This window comes from Cricetulus griseus, chromosome 5 (genome assembly GCF_003668045.3).
Source record: "Cricetulus griseus strain 17A/GY chromosome 5, alternate assembly CriGri-PICRH-1.0, whole genome shotgun sequence".
NCBI classification, from domain to species: Eukaryota; Metazoa; Chordata; class Mammalia; order Rodentia; family Cricetidae; genus Cricetulus; species Cricetulus griseus.
This window is the reverse complement of record NC_048598.1, coordinates 164,333,485-164,358,674: the sequence shown is the minus strand read 5'-3', so window position 1 is coordinate 164,358,674 and position 25,190 is coordinate 164,333,485. Positions and strand designations below refer to the sequence as shown.

The following is a 25,190-nucleotide window of genomic DNA, read 5'->3' as shown; positions in this document are numbered from 1 at the left end:
CAAAGGAAGCAATGAGAATTAAAAATCAGCCAGTTCAAAACAACTGTCTTTTCAATATGTCGATGTATGTGGTTAAAGAATTTTTCAGCTTTTTTTCCTAAAATTCTAAATAAGCATTGCTAAAATATTACTGATAATAATGCACACTTCTAAAATGTTCCTTAACATTTTATGTCGTCTCTCATTTGAAATAAATCATTAAATTCCCAGATACTACACTGTAATTTCCTTTTTTCAAGTCCGTGCCCTCTCAAGAAATCTTAGAACAAGCTCCCTATATGAAAGAAGTACAGCATGTATGCTGATGGCCTCCTGGCCAATGAAGAAGTCAGTGAACAAAAACTTCTCAATCAATTAGTGTGGCTGTTTTAGAACATGCATCTTTACTACGAATTTTTTCACCTTGAGATCTGGATAAGAACTCAGTTTACTTCTTACTCGATAATGCTTGTACCTACTATTACTTCCATATGATTGTAAATTTAAATCAATCAAATATGTAGTAGTCATTTAAAAAGATAAACGATTTCTTATCAGTCTCAAAAGAATGAGAAAACATTTTATTGTTTTTAAAATTTCGTTAATATTTTTCTCACAATTTTAACTTTCTACTGAAAGTTAGTCATGTAAACCAACTTCACTTGAGAAATTCCCACATAGGTTTATTTCATTTTATCTCTAACATCCTGTGATTTTCTTAGCAACTTACGAGAAATAAAATACATGGATGCTAAGATAGGTCTTGCTCAGTTAAATATAAAAATCACTTTAAATGTAAGATTCTGATAAGTTTTTAATGTTTGATTATAGTGTGCATAGAAAGTGCTTACTGGTAGCTTAGTGCTCAAAGTAGTAATCATTTGGTATTTGAGAATATAATTAATATTAATACATGAGATATGCATTTAATAAAGGGAAACATAAAACATAAGCATGTACATTCAAAACATTTTCGTCACATTTTCAATCAGTACATTGAAATAAATATCAGTGTTCAAAGGTGACAGAAATATTTATTACCATTCATGTTTCAAAATGATAAAGTAATATATACAATTATAAAAATATTTGTAGATATTATATGCATTTATATGAACAAATGTATAGATTAATCAGTCATGCATGGATTGCTGACTATAATTAATAATCAAAAGGGAAGGGGAAGGAAAGAGATGAAGAAGATGGTGAATAGCAAGGGGAAGAGAGTGGTTTTAAATTGGCTAGGAAGAAAAACCTCACTCCATTGTAATTGTTAGCTCATTTAGTTTGGCTGTTTGAGCTCCATGGAATCTTGCCACTGTTTTACCTGAGAAAGTTTTCCATTTAAAGTTACACTTAAGGTGTATATTTCTTTGCCAAAAGAAATGTAATGGTGATAAATGACAGATGATAAATGCACAAGGGACTGTCATAGTATTCCTCTCATACTGGATGCATTGGAACGAGGAGACCCACAGTGATCTGGGTCTCTGGTTCATCAATCATGAATGATGCTGTAAGTCTTGAGCAGTTACAGTCCATGTCACCACACTAAGCCGTATCCACCTGAGTGCTGCATAGCTCCTGTGATGGAGATGTCTGTGTGTTCAAGGCAGTCGCTCCCCAGGATCCATCATATTGCTGCGTAGTCAGTTTTATAAGTAGAATTCTCCAAAAGCACATGCATCTTAGAACACATTTCCCCAATTAGATGTTTTTCTTCTCACATTGGAAGGAAGATCATTTTAAACCATCTCTCATTTTGGAAATAACTTTAAAATTAGCCGTAGGCTTATGAATTCTTTCTAAAAAGTGATTATAAATATCCCTATGGATTTTCAAGTCTATATTTTAGTATTTTCAGAGCCATTTGCAGATATAAAACCTGAAAGATGGGAATATTATATGGTATTCTTCTAAAATGAGATAACAAAGTAGAAATATGCATTTTTGCTTTAATATTTAGAAAGTATTATGATATTGTATCTTCTCACTGGGCTGAGGCAAGAAAAGGCAAATGTCTGATTAATGCAAATACACTAATTTGTAATAAATTAACTGAATGTTTTTGTTCTAAGTGATGCTTTCCAGTTTCAGCATGTTAATAGCCTTTTGCTTTGTTTTTCCAGACAGTGTCACTCTGTGTAGCTCTGTCTGTACTACTCGCTTTGTAGACCAGAGTAGCCTTGAACTCACAGAGATCCACCTGCCTAGGCTTCCCAAGTGCTGGGATTAAATGTATATGGCACCACTGTCCAGTGCATGTTAACAACTTTTTTACTTCTTACTGAACAACAAATATAGAATCCAGTCATCATTTCTGAAGAATATTTGGAAATCATTCATAACAATATAGAACAGAATAAGTTACCTGCTTATGAAATAATTTAAAATAGGACAATTATTAAGAATAGAAATTTTTTAAACAAAGTTCCTACTCCAAGTGACTTTTTGGTTTGAATTGGAAAAGGCAATGTCTTTCAGGTTATGAACAACAGTCAGAAAATGGGAAACATGATCAGCTAGTGGTAGGCATTTAATTAGTGGACTTACTTGCATTTTATTTTGTCACAGTAAAATCATTCCAGACTGATCACTTAGACAAAATAGGAGGCTTGTCAATCTTTGAAGATATTGATTGAGACTCTAGGGTAAGTTGAATGTAAGATTTTCTAGAAATTACTTACAAATTACCAGATGAGATAGGAATTCACTTTTCTGTGTTTGTCTCAAACCTGTATTCTAAGAATTCAATACTTATTAAAAGCGTCCACCTCCCAATGACCATCTGAACTTACTTAGCCCATTCTCTGCCTTATATTGCTCTGTAAATTGCTCCACCTCACCTTCATTTTGGCTATTACTGTAATGGCCAAGGCATTTGACCTGAAAGGGCCCACAGGGGAGGAGGTATCTGTCTTCATGTGGCAGCAGATTCAAGCTCAGCGCTAATAAGTGAATTTCCACATTCACTTATTTTTATCCTGCCCATTGCCATGTAAAGTTAGACTATCATGACTAAACCCTCTATCCACTGGAGGTCAGCAGCTCTTCCTGGAGTTGTGATAAAAAAGGAAAAAAAAAAAAAAAAACAAAAAATTACTTCACCAGGGTAAGCAAATCATCCCTATGAAGGCCTAAGGATGTGAGAATGGAAAGCAACATTGATTTTCTAAATACGATCTTGCTGAGTAATCATGTTGTTTGTGAAGTTCTGTATATGCTGTAAGAAACAAGAAGGGTAAGGAATATAGTATGAGGGATTTAATGTAAGTAATTTAGCCATAGAACAAAGGGACACAAGAATTATTTCACAACATGTTTCCAAATTTTGGGGAGGGTGATCAAAATTCTCATTTGAAAAAATCAGTGGTTTGAGTAAAGAAGGTATCAGATATTCAAGAAGGGCTAGAGTCCAACAGGCATGGAAGAGAAGTAGGTTAAAGGTAAGTTAGAAGAAAGAACGGTGAAATCCCTCCCAGGAAAGCTTATAGGCAGTTTGGATTCTGATTATCTCAGGTCTTATGAGGTCTTTGGATGGGGTCTCTCCTTTGGCATCATTATATTTTTGATGACACATGCTATGACAATAGCTCAGTCGGTGTGAACATCTCATGTATGTGGTTTTGTGCTTTGTTTCCAGAACTCCAAATGCGAAATTAAGAACTTAAAATGTTTTTAATAAAAGGAAATGCCATGCAGGGATAATGACAACATCTCCTGGGTCTTGCTCACTTGTTTATATACAAGACTGTCTAACACTCTTAATATGGACTATGCAGTGAGCAGTAAGGGGCCTGTAACTGTTAGAACAAGGAGCCTGAAAGGATCCTGTGACTGCTAGTGCAAGGAGCCTGTGGCTAGCTGAGCAAATGACCCAAAGTACTTCTGATGGACAAAGTCTGACCTGTAATTTATCATGGAATTCACTATCACAAAAATCTTAATTTTTGCTAAATACACATTTATAATTTCTTATGCTGCAAATGAAAATTACCTATGCAATGGTCTTGGTAGAAGAATTAATGATTTCAAGACTAAGCAAAAATGTTTAAGTTTTTTATTTTGAAGTCTGGGAAAGAAATTCCCACCCACATTTTAATGATGTGGAATCTAACAACACAATACAAATAGGAAGGGCATAAGTGTAACCAGTAGTCATCTCTGCTTATGTGTGGAACACTGTTATTAAAATTTGAAAATTTATATTTCCCTTTCAGCCTAAGATAAAAAAGTATTTCTTCCCCAGAAAATAATAATAAAATTTTAAACAAAACTTCGAGGTATTTCTGAGTTTCCTAGCATTTCCACGGTTTTCCCGGGCACCCATGTTGCTCAGATCATAAAGTACAAAGCGAGATATTACAAGACCAAGCACATTGCTTCAATGACCTAGGAAGCACAAGTGATGCCAAAGCCTTTACAGATGTGGAATCCTTTATAAATAAGTGGAATTATTTTCAGTCCTATGTAGTCAAGAAATTAGATGTCCCTTCCTATTAGAGTTTATAGGCTGAAATTCATTTTACTTGATGGAAATTCATTCTATATGTGTTTAAAAGAGATAAGATAGAAAATAGAAACATTCTTCAAGTGAAATTAGAAAGATCTCAAGGCTTTTCTTTAGCTTTTAAAATTTAGAGTAGTGATTTAGCCCCCAGAATTTCACATTTTCATGGTTTTTTATGATAGAATATTGATCTACACTATATTTAACACCTATCATTGTAACATTCTGTGTTTTCAGATAACTCATTTAAATCTAATAAATTGAGACAACATTTTATAAAATGTAGACTAGGTCCTATTTTTTTCCCAGAGTCACAAACATGTTTTTAGGAAGTGAGTCCCAGCTAGATGTGGTGGAATTGCTAAATGGCTGAATTTGCAAAAGTGGGCGATAATTAAATCGTTACGCTCAGCTCTTATTAAATATTAATGAATTCTCCATGACTTTGAATCAGAGGGCTTTTTACATGGGAGCTTCTAACCGGGTTGTCTGAGTGATGAATCGTCTGCCCAGTGGTGGTCTCCCTCATCTTCACGGTACTCACAAGCACAACAGCAGGGAATTTAACTGTGGATGACTGTGTTGTACTTAGCTTTTACTTAAAAAATTAAAAAAGGAGCTTTCAGTATTGATATCACAATGTTTCAGCCTAGAGGAGCAGGTTTCTCTAAGGAAAAGAACTTGACAAAAAAAAAAATACACTGTGCAGCCCAGACTCCAGTCATCTGAAGTCACTCATTCGGGTGGCTTTGGATCCGGTTGCACACATGCCAGGGCTAAAGCTCAGAAAAGCATCTGGTCAGCAGAAGCCGCTTAGTGCAGTCCCCTCCACCCTCTTCTTGTTTGTTTTTGTAACAAATGTTAGGCACCAGAGAGACAAATGGATAAAATGGCTTTTTCCTTTCCCATCTGGTTCTCTGCCAGAGGAAAAAAAAAAAAAGCAGACAAAAAGCATCAGTTTGTAGCATTCTCAATGCTGAAGAGCCCACTCTCTCATCCTTCTGCCATGACCAGGAATCTGTGCACACAGTTTTCCACCAGTAGACATTGATGTAGTAATTCTTTGTAAGTAATAAAACCCAGTGATTAACACTATACTTGTGAGACAATAGTTTAATTCTTTATTTCATAGGACTATATTCTAACAAATAAAAGACAGGGTACATGAAAAGTGCCAAAATTAATTTTTAAAAAAATGTACAAGAATTCCTTCCTTCTAATAGGGAAACAAGGTTGGATTCAAAGATTAAAATACATTTCTTCTAAAAAAATACATTTCTTCTAGAAATAACCAGACAATAGGTTAATAGGACACCCAAGCCCCACTCCAGGCCAGAAAAATATAAAAAAGACAGAAATATAAATGGACAGGTAGGTAGGACAGATGGAAGAAAGGAAAAATAGGAAGGAATAATAAAAAGAAGGAGGTCAGGAAGGAGATGACAAGGGAAGAAGAGGAGGGGCTAGACTCTAGTGCTTCTGTCAATTCTCAGTAACATACCTGTAAAAATCAGATGGGTTTTCAGACCCATTGAAAATTGACTATTGTAATTCTATTCACACCCAATAACAATACCATTGTAATTCCATTTATGCACAAGGACAGTACCATTGTAACACTATTCACACCCAACCACAGCACCATTGTAACTCCATTCATACTCAAGGACAGCACCATTGTGATTCCATTCACACCCAAAGACAGCACCATTGTGATTCCATTAACACCCAAGGACAGCACCATTGTGACTCCATTCACACCAAAACAGGCACCCTTGTAAGTACATTCACAACCAAGAACAGTCCATTGTAACTCCATTAACACCCAAGGACAGCACCATTGTAACTCCATTTCTACCCAAAGACGGCATCATTTTAAGTCAATTCACACTGAAGGACAGTATCATTGTAACTCCATTCACACCCAAGGATAGCACCCTTCTAAGTCCATTCACACTGAAGCCCTGCACCATTGTAACTCCATTATTACTCAATGACAGCAATATGGTCACCCCATTTATACCCAGGGACAGTACAATCTTAAGTTCATTCACACACAAGGACACCAATATGGTAAGTTCGTTCACACCCAAAGACAGCACAATTGTAAGTCAATTCACACTGAAGCACATCCCCATTGTAACTCCACTTATACACAAGTACAACACCATTGAAAGTCCATTCATACCCAAAAACAACACCATTGTAACTCCATTCACACCCAGCAACAGCACTGTTGTAACTCCCAATAAAACACCTTTCCCATCAAATAATCTCATGCAAAGTAAAGGGCTGAAGAGAGGAGAGAGGGAAGAAACAAGGAAAGGGATGGAGGAATTGAGAAAAATCAAAATTAGCGCATGACATGTAAAAATTCACATTCTTTTGCATGCAAACATTTGTCCATTTCTGACAGAAACTGAGAAATCCTAAGTTAATAGCATCATTGGAGGCAAGGACTCCCATATTCAGGCCTGTAAATAATGGACAATAGGGAGACCATGTGGGTGCCTATGTGATGGAGGGTATTGGTCAATGAGGTTACAGCTTCAATTTCAGGAGGATATGTAAAACCGAAAGTTGAGAACAGTGTGGGCCACCGCAGCTTCTTATATCTACAGAACAACTGAAAATCTGTGATTATTAATAAAATAAAGCAAAACATATCCTAGTGGAGGAAGAATTTTAATTAAGAAGTATGTTTCTATGTCTAGAAATCTGGCCCTGTGGTTAACATGCAGATACTTGAATTTGGTTCCCAACACCCTGGTCTGGTAGCTGAAAACTTCCTGTCATTACAGCTCCAGGCAATCCAACACTCTCTTCTGACCATTTTGGGCATGGCACTTAGACACAAATCAGACTAACCTACACAAATATGCACAGCTAAAAGTAAAATAAATGAATAAATGGAAATATTTTTCAGATTGGGCATTTGTTAATACTTTCAACTGGCTTAATAAACATATACTGATAGACTATAAATTCTTTCCTGTAAATTTTACCTCCATTTCTCAAGAATTCATAAAAGCAGGAGGAGCCATCTATTTGTGTGTGTTGCTTCTAATAAACTCAGAGATTTTGATTCATTTCTGTCAATCATTCTATTTTTCTTTCTATTTTCATCGCTAAAATATTCTCAAGCAAAGTCTAGATCTTATCAGTTACACTTTGCTAAAGTTACATTTTCATACCAAATGCCATTAGCACTCTAAATAAAATGGTTTTTATCTTCTAAACCTCTCATTACCTACAAGATAATGTTTATGGTTGTTTGTCTCAATTTAGTATTAAAATAATCCCCTGTTACATTTTGTTGTTGTGTCATATTCAGTTCAGGCTCAGAAGTCCACCATCCTGTTCTTCCCATGTGCCACTGACATGTTGCCACTTTGTAGCAATATCATGATTGACAGTGACTGCTTTTCCCATCAACCACAGTGAATGCAAGACACAGTCCCATTTAGAAGTTTAGGCTTAAATTGTTTTTATATCACTGTTATTTTTATTTTAGAGACATAGGCACTGAACTGTAAAGAGGTTTGACGCTTTCAGTACCTCATCTCTGTTTCAGGTGTCATGTGTTTGTGCAATACATAGAATATTCAGGAATAACTCTGTGTGTGGTTCTCTCTTTTGTTGTAAACAGGTCATCAGAAGCCTTGGTCCCTTGGAACTGATTCTTAACACTCCTAGCCATCACAGGGTTCATCATGGTAAGGCCTTTTCCTTCCTCGTTTCTTTAAAAAACCAGACCCTCTGAATGTGGATATCAGTGAGGAGACCTTGGAAATCTATGGGGCCTCTTGTAATGCATCAGTACTTATCGCTATCATAGGAATGGGCTTTAGGAGCCCATCCCACATGGAGGGATACTCCCTTAGCCTAGACACAAAGGGGTTGGCCTAGGCCCTATCCCAAAGAATATGACAGAGGTTGAAGACCCCCTTTGGAAGGCCTCACCCTCCCTGGGGAGCAGAAAGGGTATGAGATAGGTAGGGCGTTAGTTGGGGGGGGGCAGGGGAGGAGGAGAGGGAGAGGGACCAGGGATTGACATGTATAATAATTTTCTTTCTAATAAAAAGGAAAAAATGCAGTGTCATTTCTCTGCTACTTAGTAAAATTATACCTTGTACAATTATCCTACATTCCATCAATAAGTATTCTTTCCCTTTTTGTATTCAGAGACGCCTTGGCTTCAAGGCACGGGCCAGTGGAAGTAATCTTTCTCAACTGCTTCCCATCTTAACTAGTTACAGCTAGGAAGTGAACCAAACAACTAGATAGGAATGTTCACATCTTGAAAGAGCTCTCTATAGGAAACTCTGACACAGTGCTGGGGATCTGCTATGTCTATACCGAAAATGTTAGTCTTGAAAGATATTAGGATTTGAAAGATACTTTTATTTTTTTAAATATGTATACCAAAGGAAATAAAACAGGAAAAGCCAATCACAAAATCAAGCAGCAACAACCACAAAATTGAAACAAGCTTTTTCTAAATACTTAAAAAATACATACTGGGTTTAAAGAAAACCTAACAACCAATATTTTCTTCTGGTTAAGTTCATTACCTAATTCAGCACATGTGCAATGGCCTGATGTGAAGATTCAATGTTGTGTTGCTAGTGCCTAAGGCAGAGAGGCACCAATTGTAGTGAAAAGCAAAATGTGTTTTATCTGGGCAACACAGAAACCACTAAGAATGTGCATTATTTATGATATGAAAATAAAAGTAAATTTGGAATGTGTATAAGCTACAGAGTAAATGAATATATAATAGACACTTGATGTATGGAGACCCATGTAAGGGTGAGGTTGTCCAGGCTACTTCCCTATACACTGGCAAGAATACATCTCAGGGCATAATGCTAAGAGCACGGGGCAAAGGGATGAATGCTGTGCATTTGCTGTCCGAAGCGTCTGCCTTCCCAGTCACTTTTAGACAACTAAAACTACATCTGAGTCTTCTCAAGGGGAACCTGCCCCTTTCTCCCTGGCTGGGGCAATGGCAGATTGGGAGAGGATAGGTCAAGCTCTTCAAATTCAGCACTCCATCCCCCCTGGGAACAGTTAGCACGGGGTGTAAGATTCTTGTGGATTCCTTCACATAAACAAACAAACAAACAAAAAATCAGGAAAGAGGAGTCCACACTGAAAGACAAACAGCTACTCATTTCTTCTTCTTTACCTCACCTTCCTAATTCCTCATACCTCAGGCAGACCTAGTCAGCATCAGCAGCCCGTACTTAAGACCAAGACTTTGGTGAAAGCTGCCCTGGGCATTGTAGAGTGCGTAACAGAGTCTCTGATCAATCCTGCTTTGTTTGTACCCTCCTCTGATTGTTATGAACAGTCATGGCTTCAGCCACTGCCAACAATCCCTTTAGGAGCAATGTGCTCTTAATAGTAGAGAGACATGTTCAGATCATGCAAACTTTCGTCTCCATTCTCATGCTTCCATGCTCAGAAAGTGTGTACATGAATACAGATACATGGTTTAGTACATTAAAACTCTTTTCCTTCAGATTTGGTAACATTTATAGTATTATGCTATTTAAGTTTTAAAACACATTTTAAAAAGTTGCCAGTTACTTACATTAAGTTTAAATTGTTATTTGGAGCAAGAAAATTAACATATAACTAAAAGTTGCAATTCCAAGGCTAATTTAATTTTTAATTATGCTTTTTAATTATTAAAATACTAAATATTGTTCTAATTTTCTTTCTGAAACATCAGCAGAGAACAAGACTAAAAATAACATCAAAAACAAAATAAAAGCAAAGACAGATATTTCCTTTCCAAAACTCTATTTTTATTATTATAATTTTGTGTGCATGGATGCTTTGCCTGCATATGTACCTGTATATGACATGCACACAGTCCCCTCAGAGGACAGAAGAGGGTATCATATAACCGGAATTGTACTGGCCGATGGCCGTGAGCCACCATGGTGCTGTGGATTGAAACTCAGTCCTCGGTAAGAACAGCAATGCTCTTAACAGCTGCACCATTGCTGAAACCCCAAACACATATATTTCCATCTCACTTCCTTTTTACTTTCCTGAAAACAATGTGATTGTTCAATTTTTCATTAGTTTTACAAAGCCGTTTATGTGACTATACCTAGACATTTAACTAAAACATTGGAAATGTGTATAAATTAATAAAACCTTTATCTCTTTAATAAAGTTAACTAGAAAATAATTAAAATGAGACTATAAATAAAATCTGACATTTAAAAAATTTTTAATATTATAGTTACATTTCTCCCTTCCCTTTCCTCCCTTCAAACCCTGCCATATACTCCTTCCCATTCCCCTTCAGATTAATGATCTCTTTCTTCACTAATTATTATTGTTTCTATATATATTTGACATATGTTATATGTATAAGCCTCAGTTGTGTTGTGGCCCTTCCAACCAGCCTAGTGTAATTCCTCATGACCATATGAGGTGACCTTGGCCCTGTAAGTAAGCATAGGCACTTACAAATGACACTTTCTTTGAGAGCAGTCAGACTTTTATGCCTTCATCAGAAACAGAATATAATTGCATTTGCCAGGATCAATACGGTTGTAGTTGCCAGAATATAGTGAAGTTTGCAAGCCATACAGGCTACACTAGATTAATACAGAACACCAATTGTACTCTCAAGCTTCCATGCTTCCCTGAGTTCCTAAGCAAACATACAGAGAAACACAAAGCAGCCTGAATGCTTCACTGACTGGTGCATCACTGTCTCAGGCACTGGAAGGCATATTGTGTTCTAGGAGTCATGGACTCTAACCTGAAAAACCTATGGCATATGCCTCTCAAGGCAGCTGGGCCAGGACAACTCCATGGTTCTCTACAATATATGATATGTGTATGTCTATTCGTTAATATGACCTGTCTGTCTTTATAATGTTACTTGTATGTATGTTTTCAAAGTTGACTGTTTGGCACTGAACAACCAGATGTTGTGGACTTCTGTGGGCAAGATCCCCTCTGTCACTCCCAATTTTCCTCAGTTGCTTATGGTTATTTGTGTCAGGGTTGGAAGAATATATCTTAAGAACCACCTTATTGCTTGAATTTCTTGTATGTTTTAAAAACAATAGAAATAAATGTTTCAAAAGCCCACTTTCATGTATTTGAAAACTTGCTTTTAATATTTGTCTCACAGGCAGAAATCGTTACTGTATAGACAAAAACTATGCTGGCACTCTTATTATTTGGGATAGAATTTTTGGTAAGTAAAATGTACAACTATCAAAATACTGAAATTAGCTGCTGTGAAAATCATAGAAAATCAACAATCAGATTATAATGTTTATCTTCCAGGGACATTTGAAGCAGAGAACGAACAGGTTATATATGGTCTAACGCATCCCATTGATACATTTGAGCCATTCAAAGTTCAGGTAATTCATTCATCCTTGTCTTTCTGGGTGCATAAAATTTCACAAATCTTATGTTTAAGAGGAAAAAGGTTGTTGTAGGTAGAAACACATTACATTGCTATGAAAAAATGTTTTACATATAAAAGAATTTGAAATAACTTTTAGCAGTCAAGTGATACTTAACTCAGATAGGCACAATCTATTAAAACTCATTATAAGAATTTTTAAATGTGTCTAATATCAAATGCAAAAAAGCGGCTCTTTGAAAAACATGTTCTTTCTCAGAATAGACCTGAAATATATTCATGTATTCAGCAACAGTGGTGCAACATGTAATTAAGGCTGATCCCACAGTAAGAAAAATATTTGCTTCAAGCCCTCAACCTCTGTTTAGAAATTCAACATGAGGCATTTGCCATTCTTGTGTTAGAAGTGGGTGTCAAGGAGCATTACCCATCAGTGAGGTCCACATATTACCTTTCCTGCTAAGACTTGGTGGAGTAGACCAATTTTCTGTTAGACATGTGGTATTGCTTGTTCACTGGCCTTAGTGGTTGGCAGTAGAGAAATGAAGAATGTCAGCAAAGTTCCCATGTGTCAACATCAGAATACCACAAAAGCTCCTGGGGTTAAGGAATCACAAATGAGGAAAAGATAAGAATGCTCTAAAATATGTGACAGTCAGCAGTGACAGTTTTGTGCACTGGGTTGGCTGGAATGTCCCGGAAGTAGCAAATCCTGTTAGGCCTGCTTTGCAAACCTACTTAAGTCTGCACAGAACATTGATACTAAAGAAATTATGGACATCTGTTAAGTCTCTTCTATGGGAAATACCTGCAAACACAAAACAGTTCATTCACTGTCAGCAGTACTTTATGAAGAAGTAGTATTCTTTTATTTCCTTTTTCTACCATGGGAAACATAGGTTCAGAGTTTAAATAATTCCAGATTCAATTGTCAGCTGCAAATTTACCCTAGCAAACTAAGACCCGGGCTCCCTTAACTCATTTAAACCTACTTAGCTGACTGTGGCTTCACACACTAGTTATGGCTAAATGTATCCAAAGTTGAAAAAAATTGCTGGTGTGTGTGTGTGTGTGTGTGTGTGTGTGTGTGTATCATATATTTCTTTTTTACCACTTGGCACTTCTCTTTCCATCTCTACCCCAAGATGTACTCATAACAGGATGTGTCTCTCAGGAGACACATAATAAATATGTTCAGATCTTTACAACCAGCTCTATGAAATTATCACCAATTTAGAAAATTAACTCCAGGTAGATTTTTTCCTTAATGTGAGTAAATACAGAGAAATGTAAATGTCCCCTACCCAACATTTCTCTAGCACAGAACTTTCAAAACACGACGCCAGGATGACTCATGTGACCATCTTCAGAAAGTACAGATTCTATTCAGCAGCACTGCTGAACTATATTTACTAAATCATAAGTGATGTCAATATTATTAATGCATAACACTTTTGGAAGTAAGAAGGTTAATACATGAGAAAAGATCAGGGAATGGATACTGTAAGCACTCCACACATAGTTAGATGAATGAATAGGAATTGACTAAGTGCCAATGTGAGAGAATGAGCAATTTTTAAGCCACTGAACATTTGATTCATGTATTTACCCTCCAGATGTCTACATTTAAAATGTTTTCTTCAGCATGGTAGTTGTCATGTGTGGGCCTCAGGTTTATTTCCCTATGTGCTCATTTTAGTCAGATATGTCAGATAAGCAATTTATGGTAATGAGTTTATAACACACAAGATTCTTATTTTCAGTTACTTCACAAGCATAGAGCTAATGACTTATCTACGCTTTATTACCAGCAAAAGAACTTGGAATTTTCCCTGCTAGACACAGGATTTTGTTTGCCAATTTTAGGGGTAGACCACTCTGCTGTCTTTTGGAAGACCCAAAGTTCCAGGGGATTAGAAACCTAATAAATTGGAAAAATGTCATTAAGCTATTATGATATGTTGTTCATGGGTAGTATCCAGACTTGTGGATATAAATTGAAGTCCATTTGCAGAATAACAAAATGATTTAGTATTTTAATGTGTGTTAGAAGTTCTAAACATATAAATGTTTTGTATTACTAGTATTGAAAATGCCCCCAAGCTTCCAACTAACACTAACCTTGTCCTCAGAAACTTCTCCATTAAGCCTTATAATACCTCAGGTTGCTTTTGGAATATTTCAAGTAATTACAACATCCATTTTTCTAAACCTAGCAATTTAAATTCATCCAGGGACTGCTAAAATACCAGCATGATGACAAATTCTGAGAGCAAAAGCTTTTCTTTCTTTTAATGCATTTTTGTACTTAGAAAAAAACCTCACAGTTAGACTCTGAAGCTGATGCCCAAATGGTATGAATATGTTTAATCGTGTGGTGCATTATGGGCACTTGTGTGAAATTTCCTATAGTTAAAATTTATTGAGCACTTATATGTGGGCATGTTTTCTTAACTTCTGTGTGTGTCAAATGAATGCTATTTAAAGAATATATACTCCTGTTCTAACGCTTATTGTAAAAGTCTCCTTTTTTTTTTTACAGACAAAATATGAGTTATTTAATACTTGGAACTCTACAATCTGAAATGTTTGTGAATATCTTTTGTTAATCAAATTAGTAACACAATGAATCATTGTTTGAAAAATATTTGAATAGCCTGGTGTTAGTGGCTCATGCCTTTAATCCCAGCACTCCGGAGGCGGGGGCAGGTGGATCTCTGTGAGTTTGAGTATAGCCTGGTCTCCAGAGTGAGTGCCAGGATAGGCTCCAAAGCTACACAGAGAAACCCTGTCTTGAAAAAAAAATATTTGAATAGAGTAGCAATCTTAGGATATCTCGATGTTCCACTGTAATATCCATCTAGTAAAATGTTATAAAAGGAATCAATAAACAAGGTTATGGCTTTCACACAAGTTAGGTAATTTTATTTGATGCAGCCTCATAACTTTTTTACTCTACTTTGATGTTTTTGTAACCAATTGCAATCTTTTTTAAAATTATAATTTCATTTAACTTCAAAGATGTTTATAACACATTAAAGATATATAGGATATATAGAATTAATTAAAATACAGAATGTGATTACATTTCAATATATTATCTGTCTTTTCATGCATGATGAACATTTAAAATATGTAAATTACACTGGACAAAATAATAATGCATATAATTAACTATATTTAATACTATCTTTTATGCTTGTCATACTTAAAATAAACTATATATATACATATGCATATACATATATATGAATATATTCTTTTGTTTTTCCAAGTTTCACCATTTGCTCCATATATGGAATACATTCTGGGACACACCTGGATTCTTTCATAAGTTTTCTGTCCTATTTAAAGGACCAGGATGGGGTCCAGGTAAACCAAGACTTGGCCTGAGTGAAGAAATTCCAGAGGTAAGCAGAATTTATGGCAGAGGAAGTAGTGAGGCTAGATATGCAGCCAGTCTACATGTGTGCTGTCTTCATGTGAAACTGTAAAATGATGCTACCTTAGGCAGATGTAAACAAATAGATTAATGAAGATATAACGCCATGGAGGTGGGTTAAGAAAGGCATTGCCTCGGTTGGCATTGCTTCATTACAAGGAGTATAATTTGGGAAGTAGAGCAATTGAAACTATTTTCAGATTCTTTCAAACCCATAACCAAGAGTCTCATCTGGTGAGTTACAAAGGTGCATTTGGCTTCCACACACAGTACCAAAACTTGAGAGCTGAAAGAGCTTTAGAAATCAGGCCTATTCTTAATTTCATGTGTAACAAAATGAAGTTCCCTAAACAAAAGTTATAAAGTTACACCAAGACATTGAAATCACTTTGACCAAACATGGTTGAATTTACTTAATATCAGAATAGAAATCTTTTTTTTAGAAATCTTAAGTATATAGATAAATTGAAAAAGAAAAAAAGAAAAAGAAATATGGAAATTTAGAACAAAAACTAAGAAATTATTTTTTTTTTACTGCTGTTTGTTTTTTGAGAAAGAATGTTTCTGTGTAGGCTTGACTGTCCTGGAACTCCCTCTGTAGACTAGGCTGGTCTGTAACTCAGAGATCTGCCTGCCTCTGCCTCCTGAGTGCTGGGATTGAAGAAATGTGTCACTGACATCTGGCTTATGAAACCAAGAAATTATTAATTTAAATTTGAAATTCTCTTCTTGGAGAAAAATACAATTTCTATTCAATGCTTCATTATTTACAATATGTTTCATTATCAAATAAAGGTCACAAATACAAGTACAGAAACAATAGGAAGAGTTGACCTTCATTTACAATATGGTATTTTAGATAAAAAATCATGTGATGTCTTAAAGAATATTTTTTTCTGAATAATATTTTATTGTTTTTGAATATCTTAAATTTCCCACATATATTTTATGTCCATAATTAGTTATTGTTAGTCATCATAATAGAAGTGACAAATATTTTGATTATTTCTGCTGTAGAACACCTAGGAAGGAGGATTTTATTTTCTTACTTTTTGTTAACAGAATAGTCATTGTGAATACTCTTTAATTATATGACTTCCTACATCTACTTTATTCAAAGAAAAGTATAGCATAGTACTTCTGGAAATCTTAATAGTTTATTTAATTTGCTTTAATAAAATACCTATTGTTGTTGAATCATAATGTGCCCAGAATCATCTGCCTTCATTTTCTTCATATGTTGCTGGACGTATTTTCAGATATGAGAGGTTCTAATTTATTCTACTATATTCTTCTTGGCTATTGCAATCATTGATAACACATGTGAAGCACCTATTATGTTTCTACTTAAGGCAGACTAAATCATAATTGGAATGCATAATATTCTCTATCAAGAAGCAAGTTTCCTAATATTCAGACAATTTTCTAGCCAAGGAAATGAATGTCAGAGTCCTTCTGGAGCAAAGATGAAAAACTCTTTTTGCTGTGATTGATCATTTCCCATATTGTGAATTTTGGCCCAAGAAATGGGCCACGACACAGAGTAAGGAAAGTGTCTTTCTTGTCTACCTAGGTCACAGGACAGGAAGTCCCCTTGTCATCAGCAGCATCCCAGCTATTAAAGATGTACACCGTACTGCAGTTTGCAGTGATGTTGATATTTTATGAAGAGACCTTTGCCAGCACAGAGGTAGGTAAAATTAATTTTAATATAGTATGTGAAAAATAATCCATCAAGTTTTTTTTTTAATTAAAGTACATTCTACCATTGTGATGATGCCCTATTTTTCTTCATAATTCCTTTCACTTTGGGGAAATACCACACATTTTAAAAAGGCAGGTTAATTTACTCAAGACTATTAAATGTAAGCAAACTAATTCTTAACTAAGTGGTAAATAAGAAATTATGTGTCATATATTTTTGTAATTGAAATAAGAAACTTCAAGTTAATCATGTTTAGAACAGCATATTTTCTATCAATTTCAAGATACCTAATATATTTAGACAATTACATGATAGATTGAGTTTAGAGAATTTTCATCACAAGGTTTACAGCTTTTATATTTTCCCTCTAAGATGTACATAATAGCCAATATGTGGAAACAAACATTAGTTCACTAAGGTATAGATAGTTGAGGAATGGACATGTTCTACTATTGAGTATTATTTATACTGGCTGTGTTCTTAAGAAAACAAAAGTAACAAGAACCATGGAAAAATGGATTGCAAACTGTAAAAGTGATTAAATATTTTTAAAATTTGCTTTGTTTCATTGACTCATTTATTTTTCATAAAGGTATAAGAGTCCAAAACAGGTAGATAAAAAGGTGGATAAAAGTCATAAGGAAACTAAATTAAGAGTAGAAAGACTATAGGAAGTAGCCAAGTAGGTGTAGCTTACTTGGGGCTATGGCAATTGCAGTTGCTTATGGGTTGATGAGACAAGGCAGTGGGTTGGCCCCAGTCAGATAACACAGATGGGTTGACTCCAAATTAAAATTTAAAACATTTTCTAGAAAACAAGGTCAAAACACTAATAAAGAATAAGTATTGAAAGGAAGATTTGGAGCCCTCCACTTAGCTTTGTGGATGTAGGAAAAAAAGGATTCCTGAGAAGTTTTTCTTTTGATTTATTTTTGATATTGTAATTTAATCACAATAATTTTCTATTCCCTTTCTTTCCTCCAAAACTATATATCAAATTCATGACTTTTTTTCATTAATTGTTATTGTATGTGTGTGTATGCATGCATTTATGTATGTATATACATGTATTCTGAAATATACCCTCTTGAGTCCATTTAAAGTTACTTGCACATATATTTTCAGGGTTATCTTTTTTTTGAGAATTTTAACTATCTGGTCCTTGAATGAGACTGGATGGAAGCTTATAGTAACATTAGTCTGGATAAAGTCCAATTAAGAATAAATTGTAAGTTGGTCTTAGATCAGAGGTCAGGTACCTAACAAAAATGTTAGTTACCTCCAGCTAATATGTAAATTTAAGTCTGGATATGATACTCCAACAATTATAAACTGACAGTTAACAAACCTAACACAAAATCATCCAAGAAGGAAAAGAAAAATCAGGACAAAGCATGAATTACAACTGCAGATCAAATCATCAGTGTTAAAATTAATATACTCAAAATACTAAGTAAAATTTATGTTTGTATGCACAGATAAAATTTACACAAAACTAAGATGTCTTATTAAATATGTTTTATTTATTATTTTTGTATATTACATCCTGAACAATGAACAGAGTATGCCCTCCTTCCATTCTTTCCAGCACCTCCATTTTTTGTCTCCCCCAGATCCCCTCCTCTATTTCTCTTCAGAAAAAAGCAGGTCTCCCAGGGATATAAGCCTAACACAGGATAACAAGTTACAATAAAGGGAAGGACAAAGCCTCATATTAATGCCTTATGAAGCAACTCTGTAGGAGGAAAAGGGTCCCAAAAAGAGTCAAAAGAGTCAAAGGTAGGCTCTGCTCCCATGATTGAGTCCCACAAGAACACCAAGCTACACATCCACAAAAGATATGTAGTGGACCTACCACAGCCACATACAATGCTCTATGATTGCCTCTTCAGTCTCAGTGAGCCCCCATGATCCCTGCTTGAAACTAAGATATCTTAAACACTTCTGAAAATCACATGATTAGTTGAAATAAATAACGTGTTGAGAGCTAGTCCTGCTGGTTATTGTTAATAACTCAATTATCTAAACTCCACATAATTAAATATTTATATAGCAATAGAGTATTTCACTAGAACAGTTCTATAGGGTTGACATAATTTAGAAACTAAATTATGAATATAGAATTCTATTTGAAATGGGCTCTTGAATGTGGTGAACACAATTCATTGGCTTTATGACAGAGATTCCTGTCCAGGTGAGCTTGTTGACTCACATAAGTACACCTTTGGGATGGTAACATGATAAATAAAAGACACAGAGACAGATACTGGCGTCCAAGCTGAAGCTCAGAAAAGCAAACCATCCAGCCACTAGCTCTTACAACTGCCTATGCTCAGACCAAAGGGGCAATCCTCAAACTGCTCCCAAATTCACTGCTCCTCAAATTCACCCAGACTGCTATGTTCTACTCAACATGTCTAGAGAATAATTCTCGGACTAAATGCCTCTCCTTTTTATACCTCTAGAATCTTGAGATTAAAGTGTTATCTCTGATTCAATCTCCGGTATCCCAGGATGCTCTTGGACTCAGAAATCCATCACATATTTCGTGAGTCCTGGTATTAAAGAGGTTTAACACCCCCTCCTGATCTCTATAGCTTGAAGCAGGCTTTGATTTCTGATTCCTCAGGCAAGCTTTAATAAATCATAAATAATATTTCATCACAAAGATCGTTGCCTCCTCAGTGTTCCATCCATCAGGAGCCATACTTTCTTAGCTATTCTCTTAGTGCTCAGACTTCTGCATGAGCCATGATGGCTACCAGCCACTTTAGCTTTAAATACTGGCATACAAAGAACTTTAGGTGTGACTATGCAAGACTGAGTAGAGCATTTATTTGCATATTTCCAAATTAGCCAGTGAAATTATGCTAGGAAAATGCATTCAATATATTTAATGAATGGAAACCCAGCAGGGTCAACTGTAGGATACCTATACTCTGACACCAATCAGAAAGGCTAAGAACAAAAACATCAATGACAGTTTATGCTGACAAGGATGTGGAGAAAGGGGAGCACTACACCATTTCTGGTGGGAGTGATAACTTGTACAGCCACTGTGGAAGTCAGTATGGTGATTTCTCAGAAAATTTGGAATCATTAATATCTCTTAATGTCAATCATCTTAATTCACTGATAATAAGACACAAGCTAAAAGAGAAGATATAAAGACAGAATCCATCCTTCTACATCCATGCAATACTCCTCAACTAGGCAAATATTTTCCAATTAAATGGACGTAAGAAACAAGCTGATGTAGCTATCCTAATATCTAACAAACTAGACTTCAAACTAAAATCAATCAAAGAAGATAAAGAAGGTCATTTCATAGTTGTCATAGGAAATATCTGTCAAGATGAAGTCTCAATTCTGAAAATCTATATACCAAATACAAAGGTATCCACATTTACTCACTGCAGACAAGGGATGCATTTGCTTGACTTTACAGGAAAAATGCTGCTTCTATACCAATAAACAGGGCATTGTTCAAGATTCGATCAAGAAATATAAAGAGGAACTTGAAAAATATCATAGAGAGCTTTTTTACCAACAGTCTGAAGTGCTTTGAGTGGATTGCTGCCCTATCTTCTTCCCTTGTTAGGCTTCTTGTTCGGCTTATTAATTCTTCTATTGCTAAGACATTTTCTCTTTAATAAATTGATGAATTTAATTAAGAATCAGGTAGATGCTATCAAAATGCAGCCTACAGAGGTGCATTAACATCGGCTCGACTTGGCCAAAATGGGAGACAACTGTGAACTGTGTATTTGTGAAATCATACGGTTCATTCTTTCCTTGGTGAGCTGGGCTGGATAGAGGGAGGGCTGAGAGTGTCTGACCCTGGTAGCCCCCTAAGACAGGAATGGTCATCATGCATTGTCCAAAAACGGGTAAGACTATCGCACACTCATAAGCCCATTGATCCCACTGACCTAATATAGGCAGAGTCCCCTCAAGGACAGCCCTAAACTATAGCCTTCTTACATATTTTATAAAAATAAAGGGGTCCTGTAGAGGACCCTGAATGAAGATACCATAATAAACACCATCTTATACCTTCTTCTACTATTTTAGGAATTAACACCCAGTTAAGTTTCTGGGTCTTCACACCTGATTATCTTCTTGTAAAGCACATGTCCATGTCTACAGTCGATAGAGCCCAAGCCACAGACTTATCTCCTTGCAACACATCCTGCCTTATGGGACAATAGCCTTCCTCCCTACTGACAATTTCACTCTACTTAAGCCCTACTGATGTGTCTAATAAACAATACTTGATCAGAATACTGTCTTGTTTCCATCTCTCAAGTCTCTTGCCCCTTCATTCTTACTCCCTCAGTGTCCCTGCTGAATGACCCCGAGGGTGGGACAGTTCAACATATGAGACAGATGTGCAGAAGTCTCTAAGAGACTACAGATGCATCACAGATTATTATACCCAGCAATAGTTTCAGTCACTATAAATGGAGGAACTCAGATATTCCATGATAATGTCAATCTTAAAAAATATCTGTCTACAAATCCAGCTCTACAGAAGGTGCTAGAAGGAAAAATACAAAGCAAGGAGGTTAATTACATGCACTAAAACAGAGGGAAATAAATAATCTCACTTTAACAAAACAAAAAGAAGGGAAATACATATAATCTGTCTCTGTCTCTCTGTCTCTCTGTCTCTCTGTCTCTCTGTCTCTCTGTCTCTCTCTCTCTCTCTCTCTCTCTCTCTCTCTCTCTCTCTCTCACACACACACACACACACACACACACACACACACACTCCATCATCACCACCACCACCACCACCAACAACAACAACAATAAAATATAACAATTATGGTTCATGATATCTTTCAACAATAATGACATTAATTTCTCAATAAAAATACACAGATTAACAGAATGGAAAAAACAGGACTCACCCATCCTTTTGCTGCATATAAGAAACATACTTCAAAATCAAACATAGTCATTACATCAGGGTAAAATTTGAAGAAAGATATTCCAAGCAAATGGACCTAAGAAGCAAGCTGGTGTATTCTATTCATTTTAATATCTAACAAAATACGCTTCCAACCAAAATTAATCAAAAGAGATGGGAAGGCCACTGCATATTCATCAAAGGAAAACTCCATGAAGATGACATTTCATTTCTTAACATTTATGACTCAAACAATGAAGACACAGTTTCTAAATTCTGCCTGGTCCCTCAGCCTATCTGCCCCAAATAAACACTCAGAGATTTTATTAAATAGAAACTGTTTGTCTGATGAGTCAGGCTCTTTTTGCCTAGATTTCTCTTAATTATTAACCCAATTCTATTAAACTGTGCATTGCTACAAAACTGTGTCTTATCTGTAATCCTGCATTTTACTCCGTCAGCAGCATGACATCTCTCTCACTTGGCTTCTCTATCCTTCCTCTCCCCAGAATCCTCCTTATCTTGTAACCCAATATCTACTTCCTGCCTGGCCACTGATCAGTCAGTGTTTTATTTATCAACCAATAAAAGAAACATATATACATACAGAAGGACATCCCCCTTCAAAACACAAGGGCACCCACTTTAAAACAAAAACACTACTATAAGTTAAATCACATATTGATCCTCACACACTGAGAGTGGAAGACTTCAGTACCCCACTCTCACCAATAGGAAGGTCACCAAAAATACTAAACAGACAAAAAGTTGGAGCTAATTGACATTATAAACAAATGAACTAAGCAGATATTTATACAATATTCCACTCAACCACAAAAGAATATACCTTCTTCTTAGCACCTCATTGAACAGTCTCCAAATAACAGAAAGCTTGCAAACTTATGTAAGCTAAACAGCACTCTCATGACTGAAAAATGGATCAACATAAAGAAAGAAACACATTTGATAATTCAATGAAAATGAATGCACAACATTCCAAAACCTAGGGAACAAAATGAATGCAGTGCTAAGAAGAGAGTTCATAGAAATAAATGCTGTGCAACCATTTAAAAAATTGGAGAGATCTCATATTAGCAAACTAATAGCAAACCTAAAACCTCTAGAACAAAAAGAAATGAGTATACCCTAGAAGAACAAACATCAAGAAAATATCAACTTGAGTGTTATAATCAATAAAACAGCACAAAGAGAATAATGAAGAAATTCAGTGAAAGGAAGAGTTTGTCCTTTGAGAAAATCAATGAGATAGACAATCCTACTCCAAAGTCACTAAAAGATAAAAAGAAAATATTTAAATTAATAAAAACCAGAAATGAAATGGGGCTATAACAACAGACACCAGGAAATACAGAGAATCATAACATAATTTTAAAAATATGTACTCAAGTAAATTGGAAAATCTAAAAGAAATAAACAATTTTCTCCATAGTTTCCACTACCAACTTTAAATCAAGATTAGATAAACAATTTATATGACTCTACAACCATTAGGGAAATAAAAACCATCATTAAAACTCTTCTACCACAACAACAACAAAAGCCCAGGGCCAGACAGTTTTATAACAGAGTTCTACCCAAATTTCAAACAAGAATTAATGTCAATACTCCTCAAATTATTCAAATAGAAACAGAAGGAACATTGTCCAATTCATTTTATAAAGCCATAGCTACCTAGAAAGCCAAACCACATAAAGACTCAGACACAAAGAAAGGGAATTACAAACTAATTTTTGTTAGGAACATAGATGCAGTAATTCTCAATAAAATACTGACAAACCCAATCCTTTATAAAGAAAATTTGGATTTCAAACTAGGATGAGTTGTACATGTTGAAAATATGTACTAGAATGTAATATTTATTTCTCAAATGGGAATTACTTATCCATGTTTGGGGACTCCCATGCTTCACCTAATTACAAAAGTCAAAATTTTACAGACGAAAAGTAAAAATAACAGTTTTATCAGAGGGTCATGATGTAATTACCTGTTTCCTCCTGAAGTGTCTGATAAGGTTACTACATGGGACTAGACAAAGCAAATATTCCTGCATATTCGCCACCTTTGTACAGGGAATAACTTATGGGGTATTGAAAAGGGCAGGATATTTCCATGGCACTGCTACATCCTCATACACCCTCCAAAGGGTCCACTGATCTCTGTGTTTGTTTGACAGGCACTATCTCAAGTCACTCTATTTCTGAGAGTCTTCTTCATTATCCTGACCTTGACATCAATTGGTTTCCTTCTAGATCAAAGGCAAGGCATGAATTTCTTTTCTTATTTTTTATTTCATTCAAAAGTGGAAATTTCTACCCTACTACAAAATACCAATGTAAAATAGACATTAATATTTTAGTTTAAAAAACCTTAGTGTTGAATACCATTGTTTTAAATGAGTTAACTGTATCAGTTTTCTCCTCCTAAGCCATCAAAAGACATTGGGCTACTAAGGAGAACTTTATATGCCTAGTATTTTAGGTGTCTATTTTTGTTTCCCCATGGCTTATCACTGCTTTAATTAAACAATAAGTTGACAAAAATGTTTTTCCTTAATAGATACATTTTGTTTCTTATTTTAAGGTTACCTTCAAAGTACTTCAGAGACATACCATTCAACTATGTTAAAACACTTTACCATTTCTGAAAATGAAAATTAAATGTTATTGCTATGTTAATTATATCATAAGCACATGGACACCTGGATACTTACATAAAGCTAATAGATATTAATTCATGTTATTTCAGACCCAAGGCAGCTATTGTAGAAACATTCCGTTGCCTGATGTTCCTAACCCTGTTCAGATTTGGCCACTTAAAGCCTCTTGTTCCATCTTTATCATTTGTATTTGAGGTAAGACATTTGGTGTAGGTAGCTGAACTATTTAATTCACTCATTCAATGATGATTTCTCTCTACTGAATTTGTGACCAGTATTTGTAGTTAAGGTTTTTCTATTATTTTTATAACTTTCAGATAGTTCATGTTGCTGTACCATGGTGTTCTTATCTCAAAATTTTGGTTGATATCATTAAATCATAGAGATTGGGTAAAATACACTGCAGAGCATTTTGAAGAAAATCAGGGTATATTGTAGATCCTCAAAAAATTAGTGGTAACTATGACTTTACAAGACGAATACTGCCATTTAATTCTTCTAAAGAAAGCTTTGAAAATGAAAGCATATGAAGTACTTGAAAATAACCCATA

At 35.3% G+C, this 25,190-nt stretch overlaps 1 protein-coding gene across 1 annotated transcript in view; it reads left to right on the top strand.

Moving 5' to 3' along the window:
• The window catches only part of Agmo (alkylglycerol monooxygenase), a 302,932-nt gene that overhangs the window by 138,886 nt on the left and 138,856 nt on the right, over positions 1 to 25,190 (top strand). The window contains exons 6-12 of the mRNA XM_027419743.2: positions 8,139 to 8,205; positions 11,658 to 11,723; positions 11,816 to 11,895; positions 15,176 to 15,310; positions 16,916 to 17,032; positions 24,157 to 24,239; positions 24,729 to 24,834. Coding sequence (XP_027275544.1) covers positions 8,139 to 8,205; positions 11,658 to 11,723; positions 11,816 to 11,895; positions 15,176 to 15,310; positions 16,916 to 17,032; positions 24,157 to 24,239; positions 24,729 to 24,834 — 654 coding nt within the window. The remainder of the gene's footprint in view (positions 1 to 8,138; positions 8,206 to 11,657; positions 11,724 to 11,815; positions 11,896 to 15,175; positions 15,311 to 16,915; positions 17,033 to 24,156; positions 24,240 to 24,728; positions 24,835 to 25,190) is intronic.